This window comes from Psittacula echo (assembly GCF_963264785.1).
Source record: "Psittacula echo genome assembly, chromosome: 17".
NCBI classification, from domain to species: domain Eukaryota; kingdom Metazoa; phylum Chordata; class Aves; order Psittaciformes; family Psittacidae; genus Psittacula; species Psittacula echo.
Window position 1 is genome coordinate 6,589,515 of NC_137753.1, and position 23,710 is coordinate 6,613,224.

At 38.6% G+C, this 23,710-nt stretch overlaps 1 protein-coding gene across 10 annotated transcripts in view; it reads right to left on the bottom strand.

Annotated features, from left to right (window-relative positions):
* VPS13D (vacuolar protein sorting 13 homolog D) overlaps positions 1–22,180 on the bottom strand; it is a 107,673-nt gene extending 85,493 nt beyond the window's left edge. For 3 of the 10 annotated variants that reach the window (XM_080631419.1, XM_080631416.1, XM_080631412.1), the window contains exons 1-21: positions 22,064–22,180; positions 18,914–19,078; positions 17,952–18,029; positions 17,523–17,713; positions 17,104–17,184; positions 15,798–15,914; positions 15,472–15,576; positions 14,965–15,135; positions 13,904–14,004; positions 13,122–13,290; positions 11,633–11,725; positions 10,918–11,128; positions 10,239–10,418; positions 9,624–9,754; positions 8,755–8,827; positions 8,270–8,434; positions 6,994–7,124; positions 6,073–6,205; positions 2,342–4,564; positions 1,838–1,983; positions 57–1,091 (exon numbers count right to left, since the gene is read on the bottom strand). In XM_080631419.1, coding sequence (XP_080487545.1) covers positions 57–1,091; positions 1,838–1,983; positions 2,342–4,564; positions 6,073–6,205; positions 6,994–7,124; positions 8,270–8,434; positions 8,755–8,827; positions 9,624–9,754; positions 10,239–10,418; positions 10,918–11,128; positions 11,633–11,725; positions 13,122–13,290; positions 13,904–14,004; positions 14,965–15,135; positions 15,472–15,576; positions 15,798–15,914; positions 17,104–17,184; positions 17,523–17,713; positions 17,952–18,029; positions 18,914–19,010 — 5,631 coding nt within the window. In that variant the 5' untranslated portion in view covers positions 19,011–19,078; positions 22,064–22,180. Of the gene's footprint in view, positions 1–56; positions 1,092–1,837; positions 1,984–2,341; positions 4,565–6,072; positions 6,206–6,993; positions 7,125–8,269; positions 8,435–8,754; positions 8,828–9,623; positions 9,755–10,238; positions 10,419–10,917; positions 11,129–11,632; positions 11,726–13,121; positions 13,291–13,903; positions 14,005–14,964; positions 15,136–15,471; positions 15,577–15,797; positions 15,915–17,103; positions 17,185–17,522; positions 17,714–17,951; positions 18,030–18,913; positions 19,354–20,449; positions 20,697–22,063 lie in introns of those variants that run through there. The other 7 variants (XM_080631413.1, XM_080631421.1, XM_080631414.1 and 4 more) reach the window with 5 other exon arrangements.
* Positions 22,181–23,710: the final 1,530 nt, after the last annotated feature.

Here is a 23,710-nt window from a genome sequence, read left to right on the forward strand (position 1 = left end):
TAAACCAGATGTTTTATGACAGACAATCCAATTACTATTTTGCATCTCAAGTATACCTTCAGATCCAGCTTAGTGTTTACAGGCTCTTGGGCTTCAGAAGCTGACAAGGTATTTATTTCTGATTTGACTGCCTGCTGAGTATCTTCAGGTTGCAGCTTCATAGCATGGTTATCAGCAGTCGATCCAATCCCAAAGAAATCCAGTATCACTACCCAAGTTTGCAAAGTTATTAAGACATCTAGACAATTAAAATCAACGTCTACACTACGGTTAATTCTGTTATAGTGAGAAGAAAATTCAGGATGTTTCCTATCCACTAGAAATATATTCATATGAACCAATGAATCATCAAAGTTACTTTTTCCACAAGGCAACTTGGATCTGTCTGCTGTTGGAGAAGGAGGTGGAGTCAGAGGATACTCGGAATCAGCATCTTCTTTTTGCTTCTTACGGGAGGACCAAACTGGTCTTTGGTACAGCTGAAAGACATTAGGTGCTTCTTCCATATGGGAAGGTAGGGAACGGGGCATATCTGGATACTCTACATTGGATACTGAGGGACAAGACTGGGAAAGATATTCCTTATGTGCTAAACTGGATGGCTTGGGTGCTCCACGGGACACCATGAGATTCTTGTACAAAGAGTCTGGGTTCTTCTCCAGAAGATCTTCCATCAGCAGAGAACGCAGGGCAATCTGAATAGACAAAGTCTGAGGATGATCTTTAGCAAACTCAACATCAAAATCCTGAAACTTAAGGCTGACAAGGCCTTGTGCACCAAGTGTAAGGTCACCACTTAACTGCACCTGGAGCTCTGAGATATGAAAGTTTGCTTGAATCTGAGTAAAAGATTTTGTTTCCCTGTTAGCTACTGACTTGTTTGGAACAGAATTAAAACTAGAATGGCTGAATAAACCATTTTCTTTCCGTTCACTTGAGAATTCTGTGCCTGTACTAGGAAGTGATGTTGAAGGAGAACTTTGACAAGTTGAAGATACAGAAGTGGTTGGAAATTTGTTCAAGTCTTCACTGTAAATTAAATTATCCAGAGTCTGAAGGACTTGTTCATAGACATGTTTTGCTAACACCACCTACAATGTAGAAAAAAAAAAAAAAATCCTCACATTAGAACACTCTATATTAATAAAATCTGTACCTATTATTTTAAAACTCATGAGTGAAAAGGCTGTGGAATTTCAAACAAGACAAATCTTAAATTTGTCCACAAGTGAAAAATAATCCAGAACAAGGTACAATGCAAAACTGAATCAAACCAGTTCCGTATTAGCTCTGCAAGATGACCATCTGGAAACATACAATATAGGATCCTAGATTAGGATACCCTGTATTCCCAGGGAAAGTGTTAATTAAAAATAACTCATCATATAAACTAGCCTTAATTTACCATGCTGAGATTATGGAGGAATACATGGATTCTACTTAGCCATTGTCTCCTTAGCTTTAGAAGTTTCAGTTTTGTCTATTTAAAATCTCTATTCCTGAAGAGATTTTTTAGAGATAATGGCTTTTTAATTCTTAGTTTCTACTAGAACTGCAAATAAACATATTTGGACAGTGACACATTTATTTTCCTTCTGTGATAGGTGTTCATGGTAAGTAAAAGTTAGACTAACTTATAAAGATTAAATGCTCCAAAACAAGATTAAATTTTGGTCATTGATGTTATGACTTAAGACTGTCTCTTCTATTCACATGTACAAGGACCTGATTTCTTAACTACCAACATATTAAACCTGAAGATATTTGCCTAAAACTACTTATCTTCTACACAGGGAAGTACTTTTATATTGATAATGGAAACATTGCATTACTATACCTGAAGAGGGTTAACAAATTTCCCTTCAATCTTCATAATGCTTGATATTCCGAAGTCTTCATTACTCAGAGGAAAAGTTAAATCTTTTTCTAGTGGTATCTTTTCCAATTTAAACTGGATGGTGGTGTTATTCAGAATGTGGAAAGCTGTTAAGAGAAAGTCAAATTAAAACAGTATCATAGTAAGTGAATTGACACTCCTGTAAAGACTATACAGCAGAGGTAACATAGTACCTATTTAACTTGCTCAGAATCTCTTAGAAATGCTAAAATAAGTATATGTAACTACGTTATGTTAAACTTCTGCAGGAAAGACACTATTTTTTGTTTAGAAGACTAATAATGGATATAAATAAAATAACTTGTCCTCTGTAATTAAAATTGAGCAGTGTACTCCAGGAGGATGGGTGAGACAAAATATACAACAGACCTATGGTCAATATACATTTTTAGTACCATCCACTACTCATATTAAAATAATTAAAGAGTTCTCTGATTAACATACCATGGCCTTTGTGTAATGATTCAAAGAAGTCATGACGAGTAAAATGGGGTTCCTCCTGGCTACTAACACTAGCAGGACCTGAAGAAGAATGCAGCCTATGAGATATTTCAATTGCAGGCTCCTTCTTGCTTGTAAACTGGCTGCTATTTAAAGAATACATTTTAATGTCTTTAATTTCAACCTGCAATCTATCACTTGTAGATTCATCTTCTCCTGGTACAAAATTCTGAATGGATATTTGTCCTAGATGACCTACAAGCAGTTCAGAGCTACCAGGCTTTCGAGGTATGGAAACTATCGGTGACTCAATGTTTACATTTAATATAAGTTTAATAGTATCAATTTTGAGTGGCTGTAATCCAAAGGCATAGCCTTCATTATCTTCTAAGTTGGCAACATCTCTTGATCGTGGTGGTGTGTCAAACAAAGAAACCATTTCACTGTATTCAGCAGTTTTAGTTGCCAAGACTGTGGTAACTTTTGAAGCTGCACTTTTCAGCATGCTGCGGAAATTCTCTTCCAATTCATCCATTGACAAAGTTAGTTCTTTCAGAAATTTAGCTGAGTGGTTGTAGTGTAAAGAGGCCATTTTGAGGTTCAGAGAACATTCCTCTTTTGACTTTTCTGTGAAAGTAAAACTTAATGCATCTGGAAGGCTATTCCCATCATCAAGCCTGAAGAATAAAGATTCCAAGTAATCTACATCACCAATGAGATTTTCATACCTCACTGTATTCCCTATGCTGACAACATACTGGTTCTTAACACTATCTTGTGTTAGATCCATCAGCTGAAGGCATCCCAGAGAGCCATTTACATCAAATTTACTACACATGGAGACATTGACTTTGGTGCCACCAATACTGGCTGTTGCAATTTTTCTGCCATATTTTTCTCCATTTGTCATGCCAACTGTCCTGAGAAGGAGTATATTTAACCAGTGAATATCAACTGCTACCTCTGTATTCTGTACATAAGTTGACTGGAAGGTTTCCTGTTCCCTCCAATCTTTTTCCAAGTCAGTTATTAAAGGCTGAGGACTGGAATCTTCTTTCTCCTTCGGGAAAGATTTCTGGAGAAAGCAAATCAGTTCAACAATAGTCTCTGGGTTAAGGATGATATCCAGGTTGTTCACCTGTACAGAGATCACCTGCAGACTGGAATCCAAATTCATTGATGGACATTCTGCACTCACAAACTGATACTCTAATTTTATCAGGGACTCTTGATCTTTTCCATTGTTACCAGATGAAGTACTTGAAGCTGTAGTGCATCTCTCTGCCAAACTAGCTGCATCAATGGGACGTGCATCATGTGGTCCATAAACTGGAGACTGAGCCCTGCTGTCTCGAAGACTTCCTGTTGGCACATCAAAACTCAGATTCTTATGAGAAGCCATCAAAAGATCAAAATCCGTTCCATATGTTTGCATAGTATCAACCAGTAACAGGCCATGAACAGTCAGGGACACCTCTGCATCATATGGCCTTTTCACAAAATGAGCGTTGGTGCCAAAAACCTTGAGTACGGAGATGTATCGCCCATTACTTTCAACACCCAACTGCATACAGTTTACTTTGAATTCAGCCAAAAGCAGCTGAGACTCAACAAGAACCTCCCTGGTGTGTTGCTCTAGCATCACAACACTCTGGGTTAGGTTCATCACAGAATCATGCAAACTGCCAAGGTGGTCTACCTCTGCAAAAATCTTGTCTTTCCCTAAATTCAGGGCATCAGATGACTTAGTTTCAGATGTACTCAGCTGCGTGCAACAGTTCTTCAGAGCCAGTATTTTGTCTTCATTGATGTGGATTTTCAAGTCAGGCAGACTTCCAGACAAGACAGCTCCTGGGTATTTTGGGTCAGACGTGTAGATCAACCTGCGCTCCAACTGCAGGTGAACATTGAATTTTTCTACCACATGAGTTGGACCCACGTCACTATCTTGAACATGTTTCCAGTTGTCTTTCACTCGGCCCACCATGATCTGAAGGTCCATAAATGAAAGTGTGTATCTCTCATACATTCTTTTACTCATTAAGTGTGCTTGTAGATGCTCTTCACTTATTTCTAGTCCAGTAAATTCAGACATCTTCATGTCACTATTAGTGTTAAATTCTGGTGGTGGAGTATTGGGAGGAGTTGCAAGAGGTGTTTTATATTCCTCATCACTCAGTTCATTGACTTCTGAAGAAAAAGTATCTGTACTCCTTTTAGATTCTTCTGTGGATTAGAAAAGTAATAGTAAACAAACAAGTAAACAAAAGTATTCTCCTCCCTCCTTGCTAATTCCCATCATTACCTGATCATCCTGGCTGAAGCTGTGTTTTTTTTAAACACAAAGCATATCCACTACTGTCCTTCTCTCCTTTCATTGTCCCTTTTATTTTCTCAACATAAAATCTACTACACTTCTTTGACATGCATGCAGATGTCAGGCACAATGTGTTATGAAATCTATTAAAGGACACTATTGCCTCATTTTTAACCCACTTACTGTAAGATTTACTTTTAATCCAAGCTGTTAAAAAATAAAATCCCTTACTCTGTCTATGCAATTCTTTTGATCCTCAAACCCAACTGAAAGGTAAGAGCTACTTAACTACAATAAATACATGATCAGAAGGTTTTGTTCAATTAACTTTATTCCCTAATATTAACTTTCAGATTATTATCATGCTCTACAAAGCAGGAACACCTTCCAAAACTATCCTTTTTTACCTGCTTTTTTCTTTTCTTTTTTAAGCTCAAGCTACTCTTTGAGCCCAATGCCTCAATTACACAGGGAAATACAACCCAGTCTTACATAAACAATTTGTGGGGGGTTTTTCCAGTGTGCCATAAGAAAGAATTTACTAAAAAGGAAGCTACTGAATCCCTGCAAAGATTAGTTCACGCAAGAAAAAAGCAAATCATTCAGAGACATCCAGAGTAACAACATTTCACTGTTTCAATTTTGGGCTTCACACCTCAGCTTTCCACTGCACCACAGAGCAGCTCATCCTACAGCTGTACTTTTTAAAAAAGGAACTGCATATCATATAGATATCACTTCCATTTTTTTTTTTATCATATCCTCACACACCATATAGTCCAGCTACATTTTAAGTAGGTCTAATTTTATTTACAGGTTCCACTGTACTTTCTTTTTCATCTTCCTGCAATGTTTTCCTATTGGAACAGGAAAAAAGCAGTAATTTAAGAAGCAAGGATCTAACTTTTGACACAAACACAGGACACCAATTTTCTTTCACTTTCATTCAGCTAGCTATAGACACATGCTAAGAACAGAGATCCACGCGACTCAAAATTGCAGAGCTTATTCAAAGATACTTTCACTGGGAGCACTGTCCCAGAAAAGCATTTGACAGCTAAAACTTACACCATTCTAAGCTTAAAATCATCTCATGGTAAAGTGCCTGATGCACTAACTTCGCATCTGCTCACAGCCTTCATGAAGTACAAGATACCACATGAGAGCCTTTAATTTAAAAGTTAATCACCAAACAACCCGAAACTCCCAACAAAACAAAAAAAAAACCCTGCACACCCCCATTTTATTTTTAAAACCAATCTTAATTAAATATTTATTGATAATAGCAGAATTATGATGTGAAACTCTAGGCATATATAGGGGAAATAACCTTAAGACATCTCTACTTTCTACACAGACAAGAGCTTCTGGAAGAAGACTGAAAAAAAAGGAAAGCTGCAATAATTCTAGATTGTACCTTGAGAATTGGTAAGTAATATTCTTCCCAGATCTACAACAACTAACACTGGATCCACAAATTTGAAATCATCAGGAAATATCACCTGAGGGGCAGAAATATCAAGGCACACAGTCCAGCTTTTGCTGTTTTCCTGGAAGTTAAGAAGATATAACAGGCTGTAAGAAATAGTTTCCCCTCACATGCAAGAAAAGTCGTATCAGACAAATCAATGTAGTTAGCCACTTTTTCACCTGAAGAGCTAACCTTCACAAATTGAGCCATACTATGGTTTGGTAGCTTGTCAGACCAGAGACTCCAATTATAGCCCATGAAGAGATATTTTCAGTAGGTGAAACATCCCATGCTAAGAGAGATGCAATAAAGCCCTCTCTGAGGGACTCCCCATCTGTGAGCCAAGGAGAGTGAATCAACCTGCATAGCTAAAAGAAGGCATCTACCTTTTACGTGAGACTGGATCAGGAATCTTGCATCAATATAGCTAATTCCAAAGCTAGGGATTAATGATACTGATACACATAACTAATGCCACTTGAAAACTGCAGATGAGCAAAAACCAAATAAACTAGAACAATCTTTTCATTCAGAAAATAATCTCTACATAAGCTATGCATAAATTTAATAAGTTTGATGTAACAGAGCTCCAGTGTACACTGGAGCCAATATACTGGCATGAAATCAGATCATGTGGGGATCCTGAACACAAAAATACCTTTCTGCTATTACTCACAACACATCTGCACAAGAATGGACTGACAGCAAAAGGAATACTGTAATACCACATGTAAAACTCCCCACTTACTTAAAAAGAACACCAAATAAACAGACACCAACAAAAACCCCACTCTCTAGAGCTTCAAGTCTTAAAACACATGGCAAAATCAAAAAAGCCTACATAAACATTAGGAGGCAAAAACTTACTATGAAGTCTCCTACAAGTAAACGATCAATAGTTTGCCTGATTTCAGCTTTTGTCTGCATTTTCAGCTTGTTGTACTGTCTTCTGGCAGCTTCAGCCACTCTTGCCTCTAATTCAGACTGATATCCAAAACCTGCATAAGAGATACAAAACTGACTAGGTATAATTTTGTTCATCTGTTACTGAACAGGGTAAGAAAAAAAGAGAGAAAATAACTACTTAAAAATTTAGCAGTGAAATAGAGAACAGGAAAACAGCAGCTGAAAGCCACTGGCTGTACCTATACACCAGCCTGTCTCAGAGGAAAAAAGAAGCATCTAAGCACAAATCAAACAATCCCACCAAAAAAACACTCCCAAACCTTTTTCTGGTCTTTATTTTACAGACCTTCAACCTGAATTCTAATTTAAGGGAGACAGAAAGGTCATAAGTATGGCAACAGAGGAAATCTGGACTAAACAGTAAGAAGTTTGTAGAAGTCTTCTTGTTCGGTTGGTTGGTTTGTTTTAACCTCTAACATTTATGGAATATTCTCATCTTGTGAGAAAGGGTAACTATCATCCCAGCCTTTATGCTAGGTAACCTAAATCTGTTGGTATTTGCCAAAATCAACAGAAAAAGACTTGGTACTTCAAGAGCATTTTGATGTTCCTTGTTCTCACCTCTCATCCCCTCAGAAACTGAACTTTAACAACTGAAACTGCAAAAGCAGATGCTTTATGTTGCACACTCAGGTACTAGACTCCTAAATCTTGCTGTCCTTAGAAGCTTAGGGAACCAGTATGTTTAACATCTAAAAATAATGTTTCTCAAAGATCAGACTTAATTTAACCATCAGAAGGGATACAACAGGAGTTAGAACACAATTTCCTCTGTATCATTACTATAAAAAATGTTCTGCTTTTAAGTGTCCTCTCAAAACTCTTGTTCTCCATCACCTTCTAAGAGAGATTACAGAAACAGGCCTCCTTATTTACTCATTTTAATTTAGACAGCATGAACATCCACCATGCATAGAGCAGCAACCTGTAATTTTAAAGCTGAAGTTTCAGGACTCTGCCCAAGTGAAATCTCTGATTCAATTAAACAAAGAAACAGCCATAACAGGAGGAAAAAACATTCAGCAAAGACTCAGCATATTAATTTGAAATGAAGATTCTTAGATTAATGCTTTTCTGAGAATAAAAACAGATAAAAATCAAAGACAGTAAAAGATGTTATACCACCAAAAATAAGAAAACCCAACCCCACCAAAAACCAAACACATTAAAGGTTAACCTGAGGTATGAACTCTTCCCTTGTAGAAGAAGTCAGCTACTTTCTTAATGGCTTGTGGATTGTAAATAATATTGAGAGGTCTGGTACTGACTTCCAAGCGCCTCTCGAAAGTGCTGTGGATTGGATTTCTTTCATAAAGCATCTCAAATACTGGGGCATCAGGATCTGCAACCAAATAAAACACAAGTTACAAAAAGTAGTTGTAAAAAAAAAAAAGGCCGAAACAAACAAATGGACAAAAGCAAAACCCAAACCCCACAGAATTTAGTAACTAATTTTTAACTGAACTACCAGAAAAGCAGTATGTGTCTGAAAATCCTTCTTACCTGCACCCTTATGCCTGAACAAAGCTTCTATGATTTTATCTTTACTATTTGCAAGAGCATTTGCATGAATTCAAACTCTAAGCACTCAGTTTTGAAATTGTGCTTTGTAGGAATGATCTGATACACTTGTTACCATCAAACACATAACAAAATCTTTACCAGTGTTCTGATTAGTCATTTCTGAGGACAAACTCTGGAGTCCAAAGGAAGACATGCAGCCAACCTCTTTCTGCTGAGAAGAATTTATAAGAAAAAGATTGTTTAGATAAAATCAACAAAGCCACTGATATAAGCACAGAAGTCTTTTCTGTATTAGTCTTATAGTCACTTTATAAGTGAATTATTCATTTATTATATTATTATATTATTATATTATATTGTTATGATTCGTTTATTATTATATGCATTTTTTATCTCTGATGCAGTCAAGCAAGAGAAGGAAGCATGACTAAGCAGCTAACATTATCTACTTGTGTAGCAGAGAGAGCCTGAAGTCTGAAGGGCGGATTTCAGTTACCACTCAACAAATTACAAAGTACAGAATACATGGGAAATTCTCATGGAATTAGATTCAAATTTTGGTTCCTCAGGAGAGATATTTGAAACCTGTTCAGCAAGTCATTCAGAAGGAAAAAAGAAGAGTTCTGTATTTCTGCTTTCAGTTTAACAGTATACAGGTGAAGTAAAACCTTACTTGGACCAAAAAGTTTTATGAAAAAATACAACCACTGATTAAGTAGCAATGCTGATAGTTCCAAATATCAAATCTCATTCATCAAACTATCTTCTTCCCAACACATATTAACTGTAACATTAATGTTAACAAGCATACAGCGCAAACACGAGGAGTTCTATGAACGATCTTTGGAAACGGAGGGGAAAAGTTAAGTTCAACAAGTGGAACACTTCAAGACTTTTAGGTTCTCTTTCTGGGACAAGACACAAAGAAAAGTGCTGAGCTTTGGAATGTAACTATTTTCATACATATGTGTCTCACATAGTAACTTAAAGCGGTTTTGTTCACCTACAGGATTTGGGAAAACGAGAACAGGAAATATGGTCCCTTCTGTTGCCAAATCCCTCAGAAAAAGACCACCAAGCTGAATTCTAAGAAGGGAAGAATTTCTGCGAGGAAGGGATTCTGCTAAGATCTTTACACCTGGAATATAAATACATAAAATAATTTTATTTCTTTTAGTACACATGATAGCTTTTATTTAAATTTGACAGATAAATCATCCAACAAATGAGTATTTTGGAAGTGCTTTATATATATTTATTAAATAAATATATTAAAAATGTATTTCATTTTAATAAATATATTAAAAATATATTTATTTCTACTAAAATAATTAAACATGGACATTTGGAATACATGAAATGATTGTCAAGCATATATTGCTATAGTTACCATTCTTTCACACATAACAATGTCTAAAGTTAGATTTCTGTGTTGAAATCATACATCTGGAAAAACTTATTTTCACTTGACACATCGATTTCCACAAGCTGTTTTCATGTTTTCAGTTTGAACTTTGTTTCAGTATAGTCATTTAAAGAACTGAAACAAAAAGTCAAAGGAAGGACTGAAGGCAGACAAAGCTCTGGCCTTTTTGGAGAAAGAACAGAAATTCACTTAATACCTGAAAACTCCAGCTGCATAAAAGCAGTCTCCTCAGCATGCACCACCTTCTTCTTTTTATGCAACAGAGTGAAAGAGCCACCCTGCAACTGTAGATTAAATTTAGCAAAAATATGATCTCTCTTCGTAAAGGTATTCATGCTAGAAGCATCTGCAGCAGGGTCAAAAAACTCATCTGTACCTAGTTAAATAAAATACAAAACAAGCATTAAAGTTTCTGGAAGGCTACAGAAGAACAAAAAAATTTCTCTGAATTTGAAAATAAAGATTTTCCCAGCTCTAGGGAAGAAAAATAGAAACAAAAGATAAAGCTGGTATACTTTCTTCTTTAACAAAACTGAATATTCTGGAGAACTCTTCTATTTCAATTCAGGTAATGTGAACCTACATTTAGGAAGACCCTAATAATCCAGTACTGTTAATGTTATACCCAGTCACCTGAACAGAGAAAGTGCCAAAGCTCTTTGCCATAAATACCTATAACATTGGAAGCAAATGTATACAATATATTGCTATAAATAAGCAGGTACACCAGGTACTGAGATTTTCTAACAAGTTATTAAGCTTTAAACAGGTAGTTGACAGAAACAAAGAGGTGATTCTGCTCACCTTTAATAGGTATCTAACTATGGTACTGTTCATAGCCTTAAAAAGAAACAGAAAGTCCTTTATTTCCATACCCAGTATGTCCTCTGGATTCCACTGTTCCTTTGGGTCTGTCAGCAGCCCTTCAAATGGCTCCCCTTCGTATGTTTGCTGAGCATATCCATACCAACCTCCCCATCCAGGAAACCATGACTGAAGATACTGCAGCATTCCAGTGCTACTGCCATGTGCAGATTCTGCTGTAGGGGACCCTCCAGAGGAATAAGGCAAGGGCTCTTTAATGCTCTATGTTTGAACATTGAAGACAGACACATTACTGCTGGTAAGTAAAAGAATACAAGTGTACAAAAACATCACAATAAAAATGCAGTTCCATCTACTATTTACTCAGCATTCTGCAGTACATCAGCAGTGATATTTTCAATCAATACTTAGCCTATTAGGAGAGCAGCAGCAAAGAAATGGCAAACCTATTATCACTTAACTGCTGCATGTTCATATACGAAGCCATATGGCATGATTTAGATCTTAGTCTAGAAACACTAAATCAAGTAAGTCATTTGACAACCTGATCTAGTTGAAAATGTCCTTGCTCACTGCTGTGGGGTTGGACTAGACAAGCTCTCAATGTCCCTTCCAACCCAAACTATTCTATGATTCTATGAGTAATGCCCACTTCTAAATCAAAGCAAACACACGCTAATACTCTCTAGCAGAAAAGAACATAAAATCTCAGAAGAGTTCTCATAAAGATTCCAAATATTACCCTGTATGCAGAATGTTCCTCACCTCAGCTAAGTCATGAATTTTATCATGAACTATCTCATATAGTATCTTCAACTCTTCGTAAGTTTGCTCATCTTCAATACGACACATTTCTGCCTGAAAAGACAAAAATGGTAAAGTAAATGCACTAAAAGAATATAGTACCTTATTGACAAACATGTCAAACATCTCTGCACTGTGTAAGTTAGAGATTCATTGAAAAACCTTAACATGTCATTCATGGTATTATCTAAGTGCCTCAGCATATGAAGAAATAAACAGAAGTCACATGGGCAATCGTTAACACTGACATTCCCCGTGCCACAAATAAAGTTTATTTGCATTGTAAAATACTTTAACATTTTTCTTTGTAAAAATTCCTTGCCCAACTATATCCTTCTCTCATACATCGGAAGCAAAGTTGGCAGCACAAAATTTAAGTCACAGAAAATAACCTGACTTAACAGAATGCCTAGCATAGTCAGGAGCAAAAAAAGCTTCTGTCTTGAGTAAAGAAGGCAGAGGAAATGAACGGTGTAAATCAGGACAATGTAGTATTCATACTCAGGTACTCAGACATGTTGTCCTCTTTGTACTGATTAAGAAGTTCTTTGCGGAAGCTTATGATTCGCCCATGTCTGAAAAAAACGTATTATGGAACAAGAAAGCAAAAGACGTTTTTCCAGCCCAGTGGCACTGCCCCTGTTACATTTCACAGCTCTGTTGCAGACAACACAAGCTATATGAAGTCTCCTGCTTTGGCAGGTACTAGAAAATTTCTAGTACATTGACCAACTCCTACAGTTCACGTCTAAATAGCACAAGTAAAGATTATATAAAAGTATCAAGAGAATCACACCTGTAATTGAGACAGGTGAGGTACATGTTGCCCTGAGCTGTTTTAACTAAAAAGTCCCAATACACCTAAGGATAAAAAGCCGCTAATTATAGGTCATGGGGTTTTCCTGTTCTGAAGTAGGGCACAGGTTCAGTACTAGGGGCACTTTACCTCTACATCCTCCATCCTAAAATCAATTGTGGAAAAACAAAAAAACCAACAACAAAGCACCCCTAATACACTGACAACTAGCCACACTTTCTTTCATATTATCTACCCAGCCACATGGGTGACCTGACACAATTCAGAAGTGTAAATACTTCTTGAGTCTATAGAGAACACGAGTTAAGAAAGCATGTCACAGACTGGCATGAGCACTCTGTGACAGTTAATGTTTTTTCTGAAAACCAGTGACAGCTAAAAAAAAAAAAAAAAAAAAGGGACAGCTTTTTGCATAGCAAAACAAAACCACAAGAACCCACACCTCCCACAAGCCCAGGTTTCACGCATTAAAAACTCAGCTGTAGTTAAAACACAGTCTCTTCAGTGAAAATTGCCTGCAGTAAAGCTAAAGATGTGTCTAAACTAGAACAGACCTAAAATTCGAGAAGATGAAACAAAACAAATCAAAGATGATTAATCAACACTGTAGAAGACTCACTCGAATCTAAATACCTGCTCTGCAGCAGACAGTGGTTCCCCCTTCAACTTGGTGTAATACAGGTCCGTGTAAGACACTGCATCTTGGGCCCGATGTAACACAAACTCCCAGGTGGAACGCTGCCTCTGCTCCCTGATCTCCGACAGATTAGCATTCAAAGCAAAGATCCACCATTCTTGGCAGCTGAAACATTTGTGAATGACTATTACCAGTATTTCCAAAAAACCACATACATGTCAAACTGGTACAGGTTCAGGAGAGGTTCAGTGGAAAAATAGAGAGCAACTGGCCAGGAAAAGCAGCAGCACTAGAGACAGCATATGGGGGCCAATTCTGCCAGTTGGGGAGAAAGCCCTCTACAAAGTCGCCACCAATCCAGTGGGATTTAGTATAGCTGTCATGGATCAGGCATAGACAACAAAAGGTTGAGTTACATAGAGCTCTAGCCTGAACTGATAATATCTTGCTTATTTATCAATAAAAGAATCTTAAGAGAAGCTCTGCACAAAGAAAATTTCAGACCACCACAATGTGTGCTTTGGGGTAGAACCTCCAACTTCATTTCAGTTCTTGGAAGCTGTGACAGAGGATTTAAAGCCTCAGGTAAGAATAATTATATTTTAAATTTGAATTACATCTGAATATTTAAAACTGATTCATGAGGTGTGGAAACAAAACATGAAAACTGAAACTCTAGTATATGATTATTATCTGCCTTTTTATACTTGTCTTCATTGAGGCTCCCTAGCATAGTTTATAATATCATACTAACACAACCATATTTAGATATACTTACTTCTGTGTTACCGAAACCTTTGGTCTCCACTTCCTGAATTTAAGCTGTCGTTCCTTTCTAGCCAGTTCCTTTAGAAATTCCATGATCTGCTGGTACTGCATCTTTTAGTAAAACAGTACACAGATCAATTAGGCAATACTGGAGTGTTTTCCAAAGCAAAGGGAAAGAAAAAACAAACAAAACCCCAAGCATAGGTTTGGTTTATCTGCATCAATGACCTGCATATGGCTGCAGAATTAAGGTTGATGTTAATTATAATTCATAATATGGTTCTCCAGTATCATGTATCTTCTCTCAGTAGCTAGTAGTTAATGTGTGACATTCAATTTACAGGTTTCTTTACTTACAAACACAGAGAACGAAATCTCCTTCCATGTCAGATTATCAACCTAACATCAGCCACTACTGTATATTCTATAGACTAAACCCCCCCAAATACTTCCCTCCTATTACTATAATGAACAAACAAGAATGTAAGGGTTTTTGCAATAATCGGTTGCAGAAAGATAATTCTGAATGCTTGGGTTTAATACAAACAACTTCTTTGTTATTTGTTCATGTCCCTTTCAGTTGTCTCTAAAACTAAATCTTTAAGAAAATACTAATCTTAGGCTACAGTAATTGGTATTTTAAGCTGTTCCAAACACTACCCTAGTTTTATGATCCCTACAGGTATTTCACTGTCAGAATCAGTACCTGTTTTCTTACAGATAACTAACATAAGATGGCATTTTTCCAGCAGAATCTTCAGAAGCACTGACATACAGACAACAGTTGGAGCATGTGGGAAGGTAAAAAAAACTCTGTGTCAAACCAATTTGAATTTGTAGACATTGTGGTAACCAAAATATGAAGGACTACCTTCTTTAATCAGTCATTTTGCTAGAAACTGACCATAGAGCAGTGTGCAATACAGCATACAGACTTGAGACCAACTAGTCTGGACACTCAAAGCAGCCTAACACAGTTAATAGCACAGAGTTCACAACGGCCTCATTTACCCTACTTCTCAACAGTCTCTCTTTCAAATACTGAAAATTAAATGAACAGTTGGTATTTACCTGTGAAAGCTTCAAGGGTATAGTCTCAAGCTGAATGTCACACTCAAGCCGTGGAGTCTGTCGTGATCTTAAAGGCTCCTTAGAACAATTTCTCTTAAGAAGAGCAGAAGTGCATACAGGTTCCATGATGTAATTATGATCATGACTTTCCATACTTTTATCCATTGCTTCCTGTGGGTTACAAGCAAATTTATTCTCTAAGAAATGAGTGTAGAATACCTAATAGAATGTATTGGTTTCATGAACTAGAATACACCTTATTAGGATGTCAGTCCATTAAAAAACTTCCTAAACATGTTCTCTCTTCAAAGGTAAAACAAGGTATTTCACAGCACAGCCTTTGTGAGTTGCACATGTATTCTATCACCATAGCATGAAACCATTAACTCCTTTTGCTCTTAAAAGCACCAGATCCAACAAATTCTAAGTCAATTAGGTCTGAAAAATAGGAAGGAGACTAACAAAAATTACAATCCCTCTTTCACATGCAAAATCTCCCTCTTGTACCTGTAGCTGGCCAGGAGGCAGGTCTCCCAGCAAAGTGCAGTTGGTATCCCAATAAACACTGAAGTCAGCAACATCCAACTGTTTTTTACGCATCAGCTTCTCCACCTGAAGAAGAAAAGCGGAATAAAGTCAAGATCACACACCACGTGCCATGTAGTTTTTATTTTTACATATTCAATGAACAATATGAAATGCCCAGAATCAATTTCTTACAATAACCAGAAGATTATTAAAATTCCCTATGTTTTACTAAATATTTACTAGCACCCATAAAATAGAGCACCACATCTTAGCTGCCATGAATTCATACGTAAAGTTATACTCACTGGTTCAAATACTGCATTTTGCATGGATACTTTTTTGATGCATATGCCAAATGCAAATGGCTGCAAAGGGTTTGTGACACCATCTTCAAACCTCAAGTGGACATCCTGAATTTTTAACTAAACAGAAAAAAAACCCCATTAAAATAGAGACAACTACTTACTTCATTAGATCAGACAGTAGTACCATTCAGTAATACTGAACCAATTTAATTTCTGCAATTCTACAACAAATTTCTGGCGTTTGGACCTCACAGAAATCCTGCTTCTCACTTCTGCTTTGGTACTTTCTGGTTCTACCTTCTCCTCAGATACCAGTAGTCCCTGCCCTTCTCCCAAACAACCAACTAGCCACTTCCACAAGGCAGTGTACATTATTTTGCTATGCTATTATTCTCCATCTTAGAGGCAAATTTGAGTTACATCTGTAATTCAATGTGTAATTGCCAACTGAAGACTAAAATCATCATGTACTAGAATCATCAGCACAAGCCAGAATTACAAACTATTAACAATACCAGGTGACCCAAACTGATTTTACATTAGTAAAACCAATGCCTCTCGTGAGTTGAAATGCAAACAAATAATATAGTAAGTCTATCTGCACGTAAGAAGAAAGAAAGGACAATCCTTTCATGGTGGCAGACAAACTTTAACAACTAATATTTAGACAGCTTCCGTTTCTTAAACACAAATGATTAATGATGTAAATGTTGCTAAAAATGTCATTAACTACATTAGGACTTCCACTAGAAAAAGCAATAGAGTATAACAGCCATACTTTCAAGTCATTTTGAAACCTAGGAGATACATGGCAGATTTTCATTAATAGTAGAAAAATAATAATTAAAGAATTTGAGAGACAACACGCAGTAAAATAATCCAAATCACTGACCAGCAAAGAGATTTGTTTCCTTACAAATTATCTTCTTATCAAAACACTTCATGCTCCTCTGCTTCATAAGCAATTCAACTATTTTGGTGCATTTATAAACCAAAGAATTAAAATGTGAGCAAAAGCCATTAAATTTCATGCAACTTCATTATCTACCTACTGTTACCAAAAAAAAAAAAAAAAAAAGTTTATGTTTTTCCCCTTGGTAAAAGCAGGATGGAGGGCATTTCCTTTCCAGAAGTCCCCATCTTAAGACTGAAGTTATGAAGGTTCAATCTGAAAAGGGGACTGTCCTCTGCCAAATACCTAACCTTTGATTTTTGTATTTCTCCTCTAAGGACTACACAATGTAAAGCACAGTAGGCACAGATAATTCTTAACAAGTGGGAAAAGGTCTACAATGCAAAAGCTTACTTCAATGTTTTCTACAATTCTTGTGACTACAGATGCAGTAACTGAGTACCAGTAGGATTCCCCTTTCTGTTGTTGTTCTTTCTGAAACAGAAAATAGGGATAAAGCATTAACCAACCTGTAACAACTGTCAGGAAACAATACACCTTGTTACCCTGAAATTACTGTGAACAGGGAGAAAATAAAAACTCCACAGTTTGAGTATTTCCAACATATGTGGGACACGTGGCATGACAGAATTGGGGCAGAAACTGCATCATGTTAGCATGTATGAATCAAATTCTAACTTAGCTTCCTATTAATTTGTTCTCCTAGGAACTTGTTACGAATTTGTTAGGAACTCCTAGGAATTTTTTAGGAGACTTAAAAGCAATCCATCTATCACAGCAGTTCTTTATCATGAAAGACATGTGTGACTCACTTTCCATTTTTCCTCAAGTGCTAGGAGAAGGGCTTTTTTGTGTTCTCTCTCTTGCAACTTCTCCTTTTCCTCATCAAAATCTTCTTTTTTTTCTGGTGCACCAATTAAGTGCAGTTTTGAGACAGATATTACCCATGGATCCACATGTGGACGATAAAAAGGTATCTGCAGTGTTATTTTCCCAATGAAACCTAGATATACAGAACAGAGATGCTATCAGATTCCTGTGTAAATGTACTTCATCACCCTTGCAAAACCTGAAAAAAAAGTGGTGCAAGAAACAAACAAACTAAAATAGAATTGGATAACCTAAAAACCAGGCTACATCATTTGTTCAAGCTTCTGATTAAAAGGTAAACTTTTTTTTTAAATTATGCAATACTGCCTGTTTATAAATGTTTGTCCTGCACACATAAGCAAAATACCCACCTGCCTTTACTTCAAATGGTAATTCCAGTTCCTTCAAGGCATCTTTCTTTAGTGGCAAGTTTTCCAATTCAACAGCACCTACACAAAGCAGAAAAACACATTTATGTTAGAGATGGTCAACTTGAACATTCTAAGCCTAAAATGATTTGTTTTAAAGAAAAAAAATAATCACCAAATAGGATGGGAACAACCAACCTGCCACTTCAAGTTACGCTACAATTGCAATGATTATTTAATAATACTACTTGTTAATTTTCCAATGTCATGTGCTCAAACTATTTGATGAGGCCACCTAGAAGCCATCTTCTGCAAGGTTTTAGATCTGCACTTTATTGTAACCAAGGAAAAACCTCCTCATTGCCTGTTCAAGAGAGATACTTGAAGAATTTTCTCAATACTCCAAAAAGCACTCCCAGAAAAGAACATTTTGAAGTGTTACATTCTCTCCAGAAACAGCTTATAACAGCAGCAAAATGTAAATTAAAAAGCAGTGATTTGCGGACATTGTAAAAGTACAATATTTCTGGACATAACGTGACAAACCAGAAGTCTTCATTACTAACTTAACTACTAGCACCAAAACGTAAGAGGTAAAGACTATGGAATAGTGCCACATTCCCTCAACAGGAAAATTACTGAACAGTATTAAGAAAAATGACATTCAAATATTATATAAATTACACATGCTGATAAAATATGCTAAGCATACTTTTGAATGTTTTTATAAATTGGTTTAATAGTGTTGATAAAAAGCAACAGAGAGGCACACAAGAGATCTGACTGATCATGTAAAGTGCTGGCACAAAACTCTTATGTGAAAAGGATTTATATAAATGTTAAACACAGTATTAGATTATTGCTTCCATTCCACCTTCCAGTTATTATAAAAACACAATTTAAAAAAATAAAAAACAAACAAAACACAATATGCAAATACTACAGAAAGTACTACAAAGCCTCACCCTTCAGAAGAGCGACCGAAAGCTGGTCTGTGTTCAGGTTATTGACATATTTGCCCAAATAGGTGTTGAGGACCCAGGCTACCAATCCTTCCAACATGACTGTCCTAGAAGAGGGCAACTAATGTTTTCCTGTCATTTTCTGTATTTCTGTTCCATAGTATTACTCTGAAAGAAAAAACATGAAGAAAGTGATTGCCTGAAACACTTTCAGCAGAGCTCACATACTACTATCACTGTAATTTTTACTGTAATTGATCTAAAAAAGCAGTAAAAACACTAAGCTTGATTTCCACCATAAAGAAAATACTTTATGCTATGCCCTTTAAGTCTCAAATCAGAGTTTCATATAGATCTTTGACAATTACAGACCATTTGCAAATTAAGTTTATCTTTCCATTCTTTTTCTAATCAAAACACTACATTTTGTTGCCATAACCAACAAGGCCAATCTACAGTCCTCTTCAAGAAAAGGTAAGAATAAAATTCCACATTCATCTGAAGCAATTTTGCACTGGCTTCCTTGACTTCTGCTGCCAGCATTTTCTTCAAGTTGCCAGCATTCTGGTTTTGGAAGCCTGGTCTAAAGTAACAGCCCAGAGCCTTTGACTGGATTTTTGTAGAATTCTTACACAACATCTGTGGAACAACTCACCCTCCCTAAACCTTTTTTTTTTTTCTTAGGAAGGCTGTCAGTGTAGGAATTAAACAGATCGAAGTCCCATAAATAGCTCATCAACAGTTACTCTTAACAGGTTTTCAAAGTGACAGCACAGATTACTGCATCAAGGAAGGACAAGAAAGCACATGAGAGAAGCAATACTGGTCATACATGTAAACATTTCCCTTCATGCTCTTCTACTATTACCTTCCACAGGGGCAGGATCAAGCATGTTATTACAGTAAAGAAAAAAGCACACAGGCCATATCTTGTGGTCAGGATGCAGTAAATGTATCAGTCCCATGTTTAGAAAAAGTCCAATTCCACTTAACTCCCTAAACCAGTGTGCATAACATTGAGTTCTACAGAACAAAGAAGCAAGTTATGTATGGCACTTACATCTGATGGCGGAAGAAAACAACTTCTAGAGTTACATTTTACATTAAGATTCAAGGGTTTTACATAACAATGTTTGCTTGATTTTTGGCAGCCCCTTTTAAGCCTTTGTTTCTTTAAAAAAAGTGAGTGGAAATAATTAATTAATATAGTTAGATAAAATGACCAGAATTAAGCAAATAATTAAAGGCTTTATCTAAAGACTCAAAAGTGAAACTATTCTGTCACAGAATCATAGAATAGTTAGGGTTGGAAAGGACCTTAAGATCGTCTAGTTCCAACCCCCTGCCATGGGCAGGGACACCTCACACTAAAAAATGTCACCCAAGGCCTTATCCAACCTGGCGCTGAACACTGCTAGGGACGGAGCATTTACAATTTTCTTGGGCAACCCATTCCAGTGCCTCATCCAACCCTCACAGTAAAGAACTTCTTCCTTATATCCAGTCTAAACTTCCCCTGTTTAAGTTGTAACCCGTTACCCCTTGTCCTATCACTACAGTCCCTGATGAAGAGTCCATCCCCAGCATCCTTATAAGCCCCCTTCAGACACTGGAAGCTGCTCTGAGGTCTCCACGCAGCCTTCTCTTCTCCAGGCTGAACAGCCCCAACTTTCTCAGCCTGTCTCCATACAGGAGGTGCTCCAGCCCCTGATCATCCTCGTGGCCTCCTCTGGACTTGTTCCAACAGTTCCATGTCCTTTTTATGTTGAGGACACCAGAACTGTACACAACACTCCAAGTGAGGTCATGCAGAAAGAAAGACAAACATCAAAACTACAGAGAAGTTACATTTGAAAAAGATGTATCTGCACGTTAAGCAAGTGTAACATTTCTGTCCTTGCAAAATTTCAAAAAGTTTTTGCAAAAGTTTTCAAAAAGAATAGTATTATTCCACATGATAAAGACCAAGCATTTGTACATGTGAGCCACCACCTTACACCATGGGATTTTACTCTAATGAATTGACAAGAAAGCTGAAGTTCAAACAAAAGCAATTACAGCTATCCTTGTCATGTCACCCTTAACAAAATAAGTGAGAAAAGCAATCCTCTACAAGCATTAGGAGGCAAATCAGAGGCAACATCTTGAACAAATAGAAGGGCAGGTTAACATCCCTGTGACTGAAACCTCCGCTGCAGGAACAATTCCATGCCTCAAGTTAACCATAAGAACTGTAAATAGAGTAGATCATCCCCTTAACCTAAACTTGTGGAACATACATAACTACTCGGGAATCTTTCAACTGTCTTAAGGCTTTTACACGTGTAACTTTCTAGGCCACTGCTATACAAGTGGAAAACAAACCGAAACATTTTCTACAGCAGCGTTTTTATTTCTTTGGCATATACAGTACAAAAGGCACAGGGACCACTTATCAGCATGAGATTCAAAGTCCAGCCCAGGACCTCGCTCACAGCTGGCTCATTTTCTCTGAAAAAAAGATGCACTTATTCCAACAGGGAGGACGAGAGAGGCCCTGAGGAAGCGGGGCCGGAGCTGCTCGGCAAGGAGGGTGCGCGCTGGGCCGGCGCTGCCTGTCAGGGCAAAACGAGGGGGGATTTTCCTCAGGGCCCCTAACAAAAAAGGGCGGGAAGGAGCCTTCAGAACCCGGTCCCTTTTCTCTCTCTCCACACAAGCAAACATCCCGTGTGTCGGAAGAGACCTGTTGGCACGCACCGCGGGTCGGAGGCGAAGCGAAGGTCACCTTGCCCGGGGAGGCGGGAGCGAGCCCTGAGGGAATCGCAGAGTGGCCGGCGGCGACCGGCCTGCGACAGGAGTGGGGGAGCCTCTGGGGCGACTCAGAGGCTTCGGCGCGGCGCTGGGGCAGCTCGCAGCAGAGAACGGAACCACTGCCGACCGCAGCCCCTGCCCCGAACAGGTAGGACGAAGCATTGCAGGGCTGCCCCTAGCCCCTCCGGTGGCGGGGCGGAGCCCCGCGAGGGGCGTGGGACAGGGAGGGGCCCCCCAGGGCCGGGCCCGCGCCCTGCAGTCGCGGCTGAGCTGCGAGCCGAGGCTGACGCAGGTAAAAAAGACAGCCGGGGTCTGGCGCCGCCAATGCGGCGGTGCCCGTGCCCCGCTCCCACCGGTACTTACCTGGGCTCCCGGTGGGGGCCGCCTCCTTGACAGTGCGCGGGGCCGGCGGGCCGCACGCCAATCGATCCGAGCCGACCGATGGGGGCACGCCTGGATAGGGGAACGCCGAGCTATCGATGTGCACCTTCCCCGCCTCCTTGAGGCGGAGCCGGCCCGTCAGAATTGTGGGGCCGGTCCTGCTCCAGCTTTGCTGCGCGCCGCCGCTCGAGGCGTCGTGGGGCGAACGAGGGCGGGCCGGGATCCTCGCCTCACGGGGGCAGTGAGGCCGCTGTCACCCGCCGAGTAAACAGAGAGGCGGAGCCTGCCTGCCACGGCTGGGGCATGCCGGTCACGGCGGTGGTCACCGGCGCCGCGGTGGAGGAGCCGTGCTGGTTGCTGGTGGCCAGTGTCGTCCGTGAGCAGGCCTCAGCGGGTTAACCTTCTTGTGATGAGCTTCTTGTGATGAGGCCGTCGCATGATCAGATACAGTCTTTGGGCAAGGAGCAGCTTAACCTGTGCGGAAGAACCCGTTCTAGAATAGAATCCTAGAATCAAAAGGGTTGGGCCTTTAAGATCAGCCCAGCACAGCCAATGCCGCCACTAACCCATGTCACTGAGGCCTCGTCAATGCTGTGTGTGAACACTTGCAGGGATGGTGACTCCATCACTTCCTGGGCAGCCTGTTCCAATGCCTGAGCACCCTTTGGGGAGGGAATTGTTCTTCATCTCCATCTAAACCTCCCCTGGTGCAGCTTGAGGCCAGTTCCTGTTGTCCTTGTTATCTGGGAAAAGAGACCAACCCCCACCTTACTACAACCTCTTTTAGTTTAATGAAGACATCAGAAAAGTTAAAGGCACACATAATTACAAAAATGCAGCCTTTTTATAAGCAGATGCACAGTTTTCCTATTTTGACACAAAACTTGGGTTTTCCTTCTGTAACACAGCTCTAAAATTTGGAGAACCCAATAAATTAACTGCTGTAACAGGATCCTCCTTTTAAATGTTTTTAAAAATAGTTTCCACTGCTGCTTCAGTGTGGTCCTAATACTGGAAGATGACATGAGAATAGTCAGCACAGTGCAAGAGGCTCAAAGCACTGTATAAAACTTGGTTCTTGCCTAAACCCTTCAGTTTTGTAATAGTTTCAGTGTGTGCATTTGCAAAGTCTTTTCTGAATATTCCCTTCAAGTTCAATATACAGTTGTAAAAGGTTTCTTCACAGTAGAATTGAAGACCTGATTGCCAGTTCCCAGTTCCAGCAGTAATATTAATAAACCTCATAGCTGTTGTGGAAGTTTAACTTTTGTATTTTTAAAACCTGCATCTCTTCTGTAGCTGTAGAATAAATGTTATTCTAAAATGCCCTTTTTCAGTCTAAGGCCTCAACAATAACTACTGCATTTAGTTCCTCTTGAGGTAGACTAGTTCAGTTGGAAGGGAAGTACAGTGATCATCTAGTCCAACAGTAGGGTTTATGGCATAAAAGAAAAAAGTTATGCCCACTCTATGACTTCACTCCAATGTAATTCAGACATTGCAAGCCAAATTGCAAATTCTAGTTGAATACAGACGCCACGATTGTTGGGTAGGTCACAGCTGTAATATATAATTATGGGAATTGGGATGCTGAAAATTGACTTCTAAAACCAAAAGACTCCCACTTGA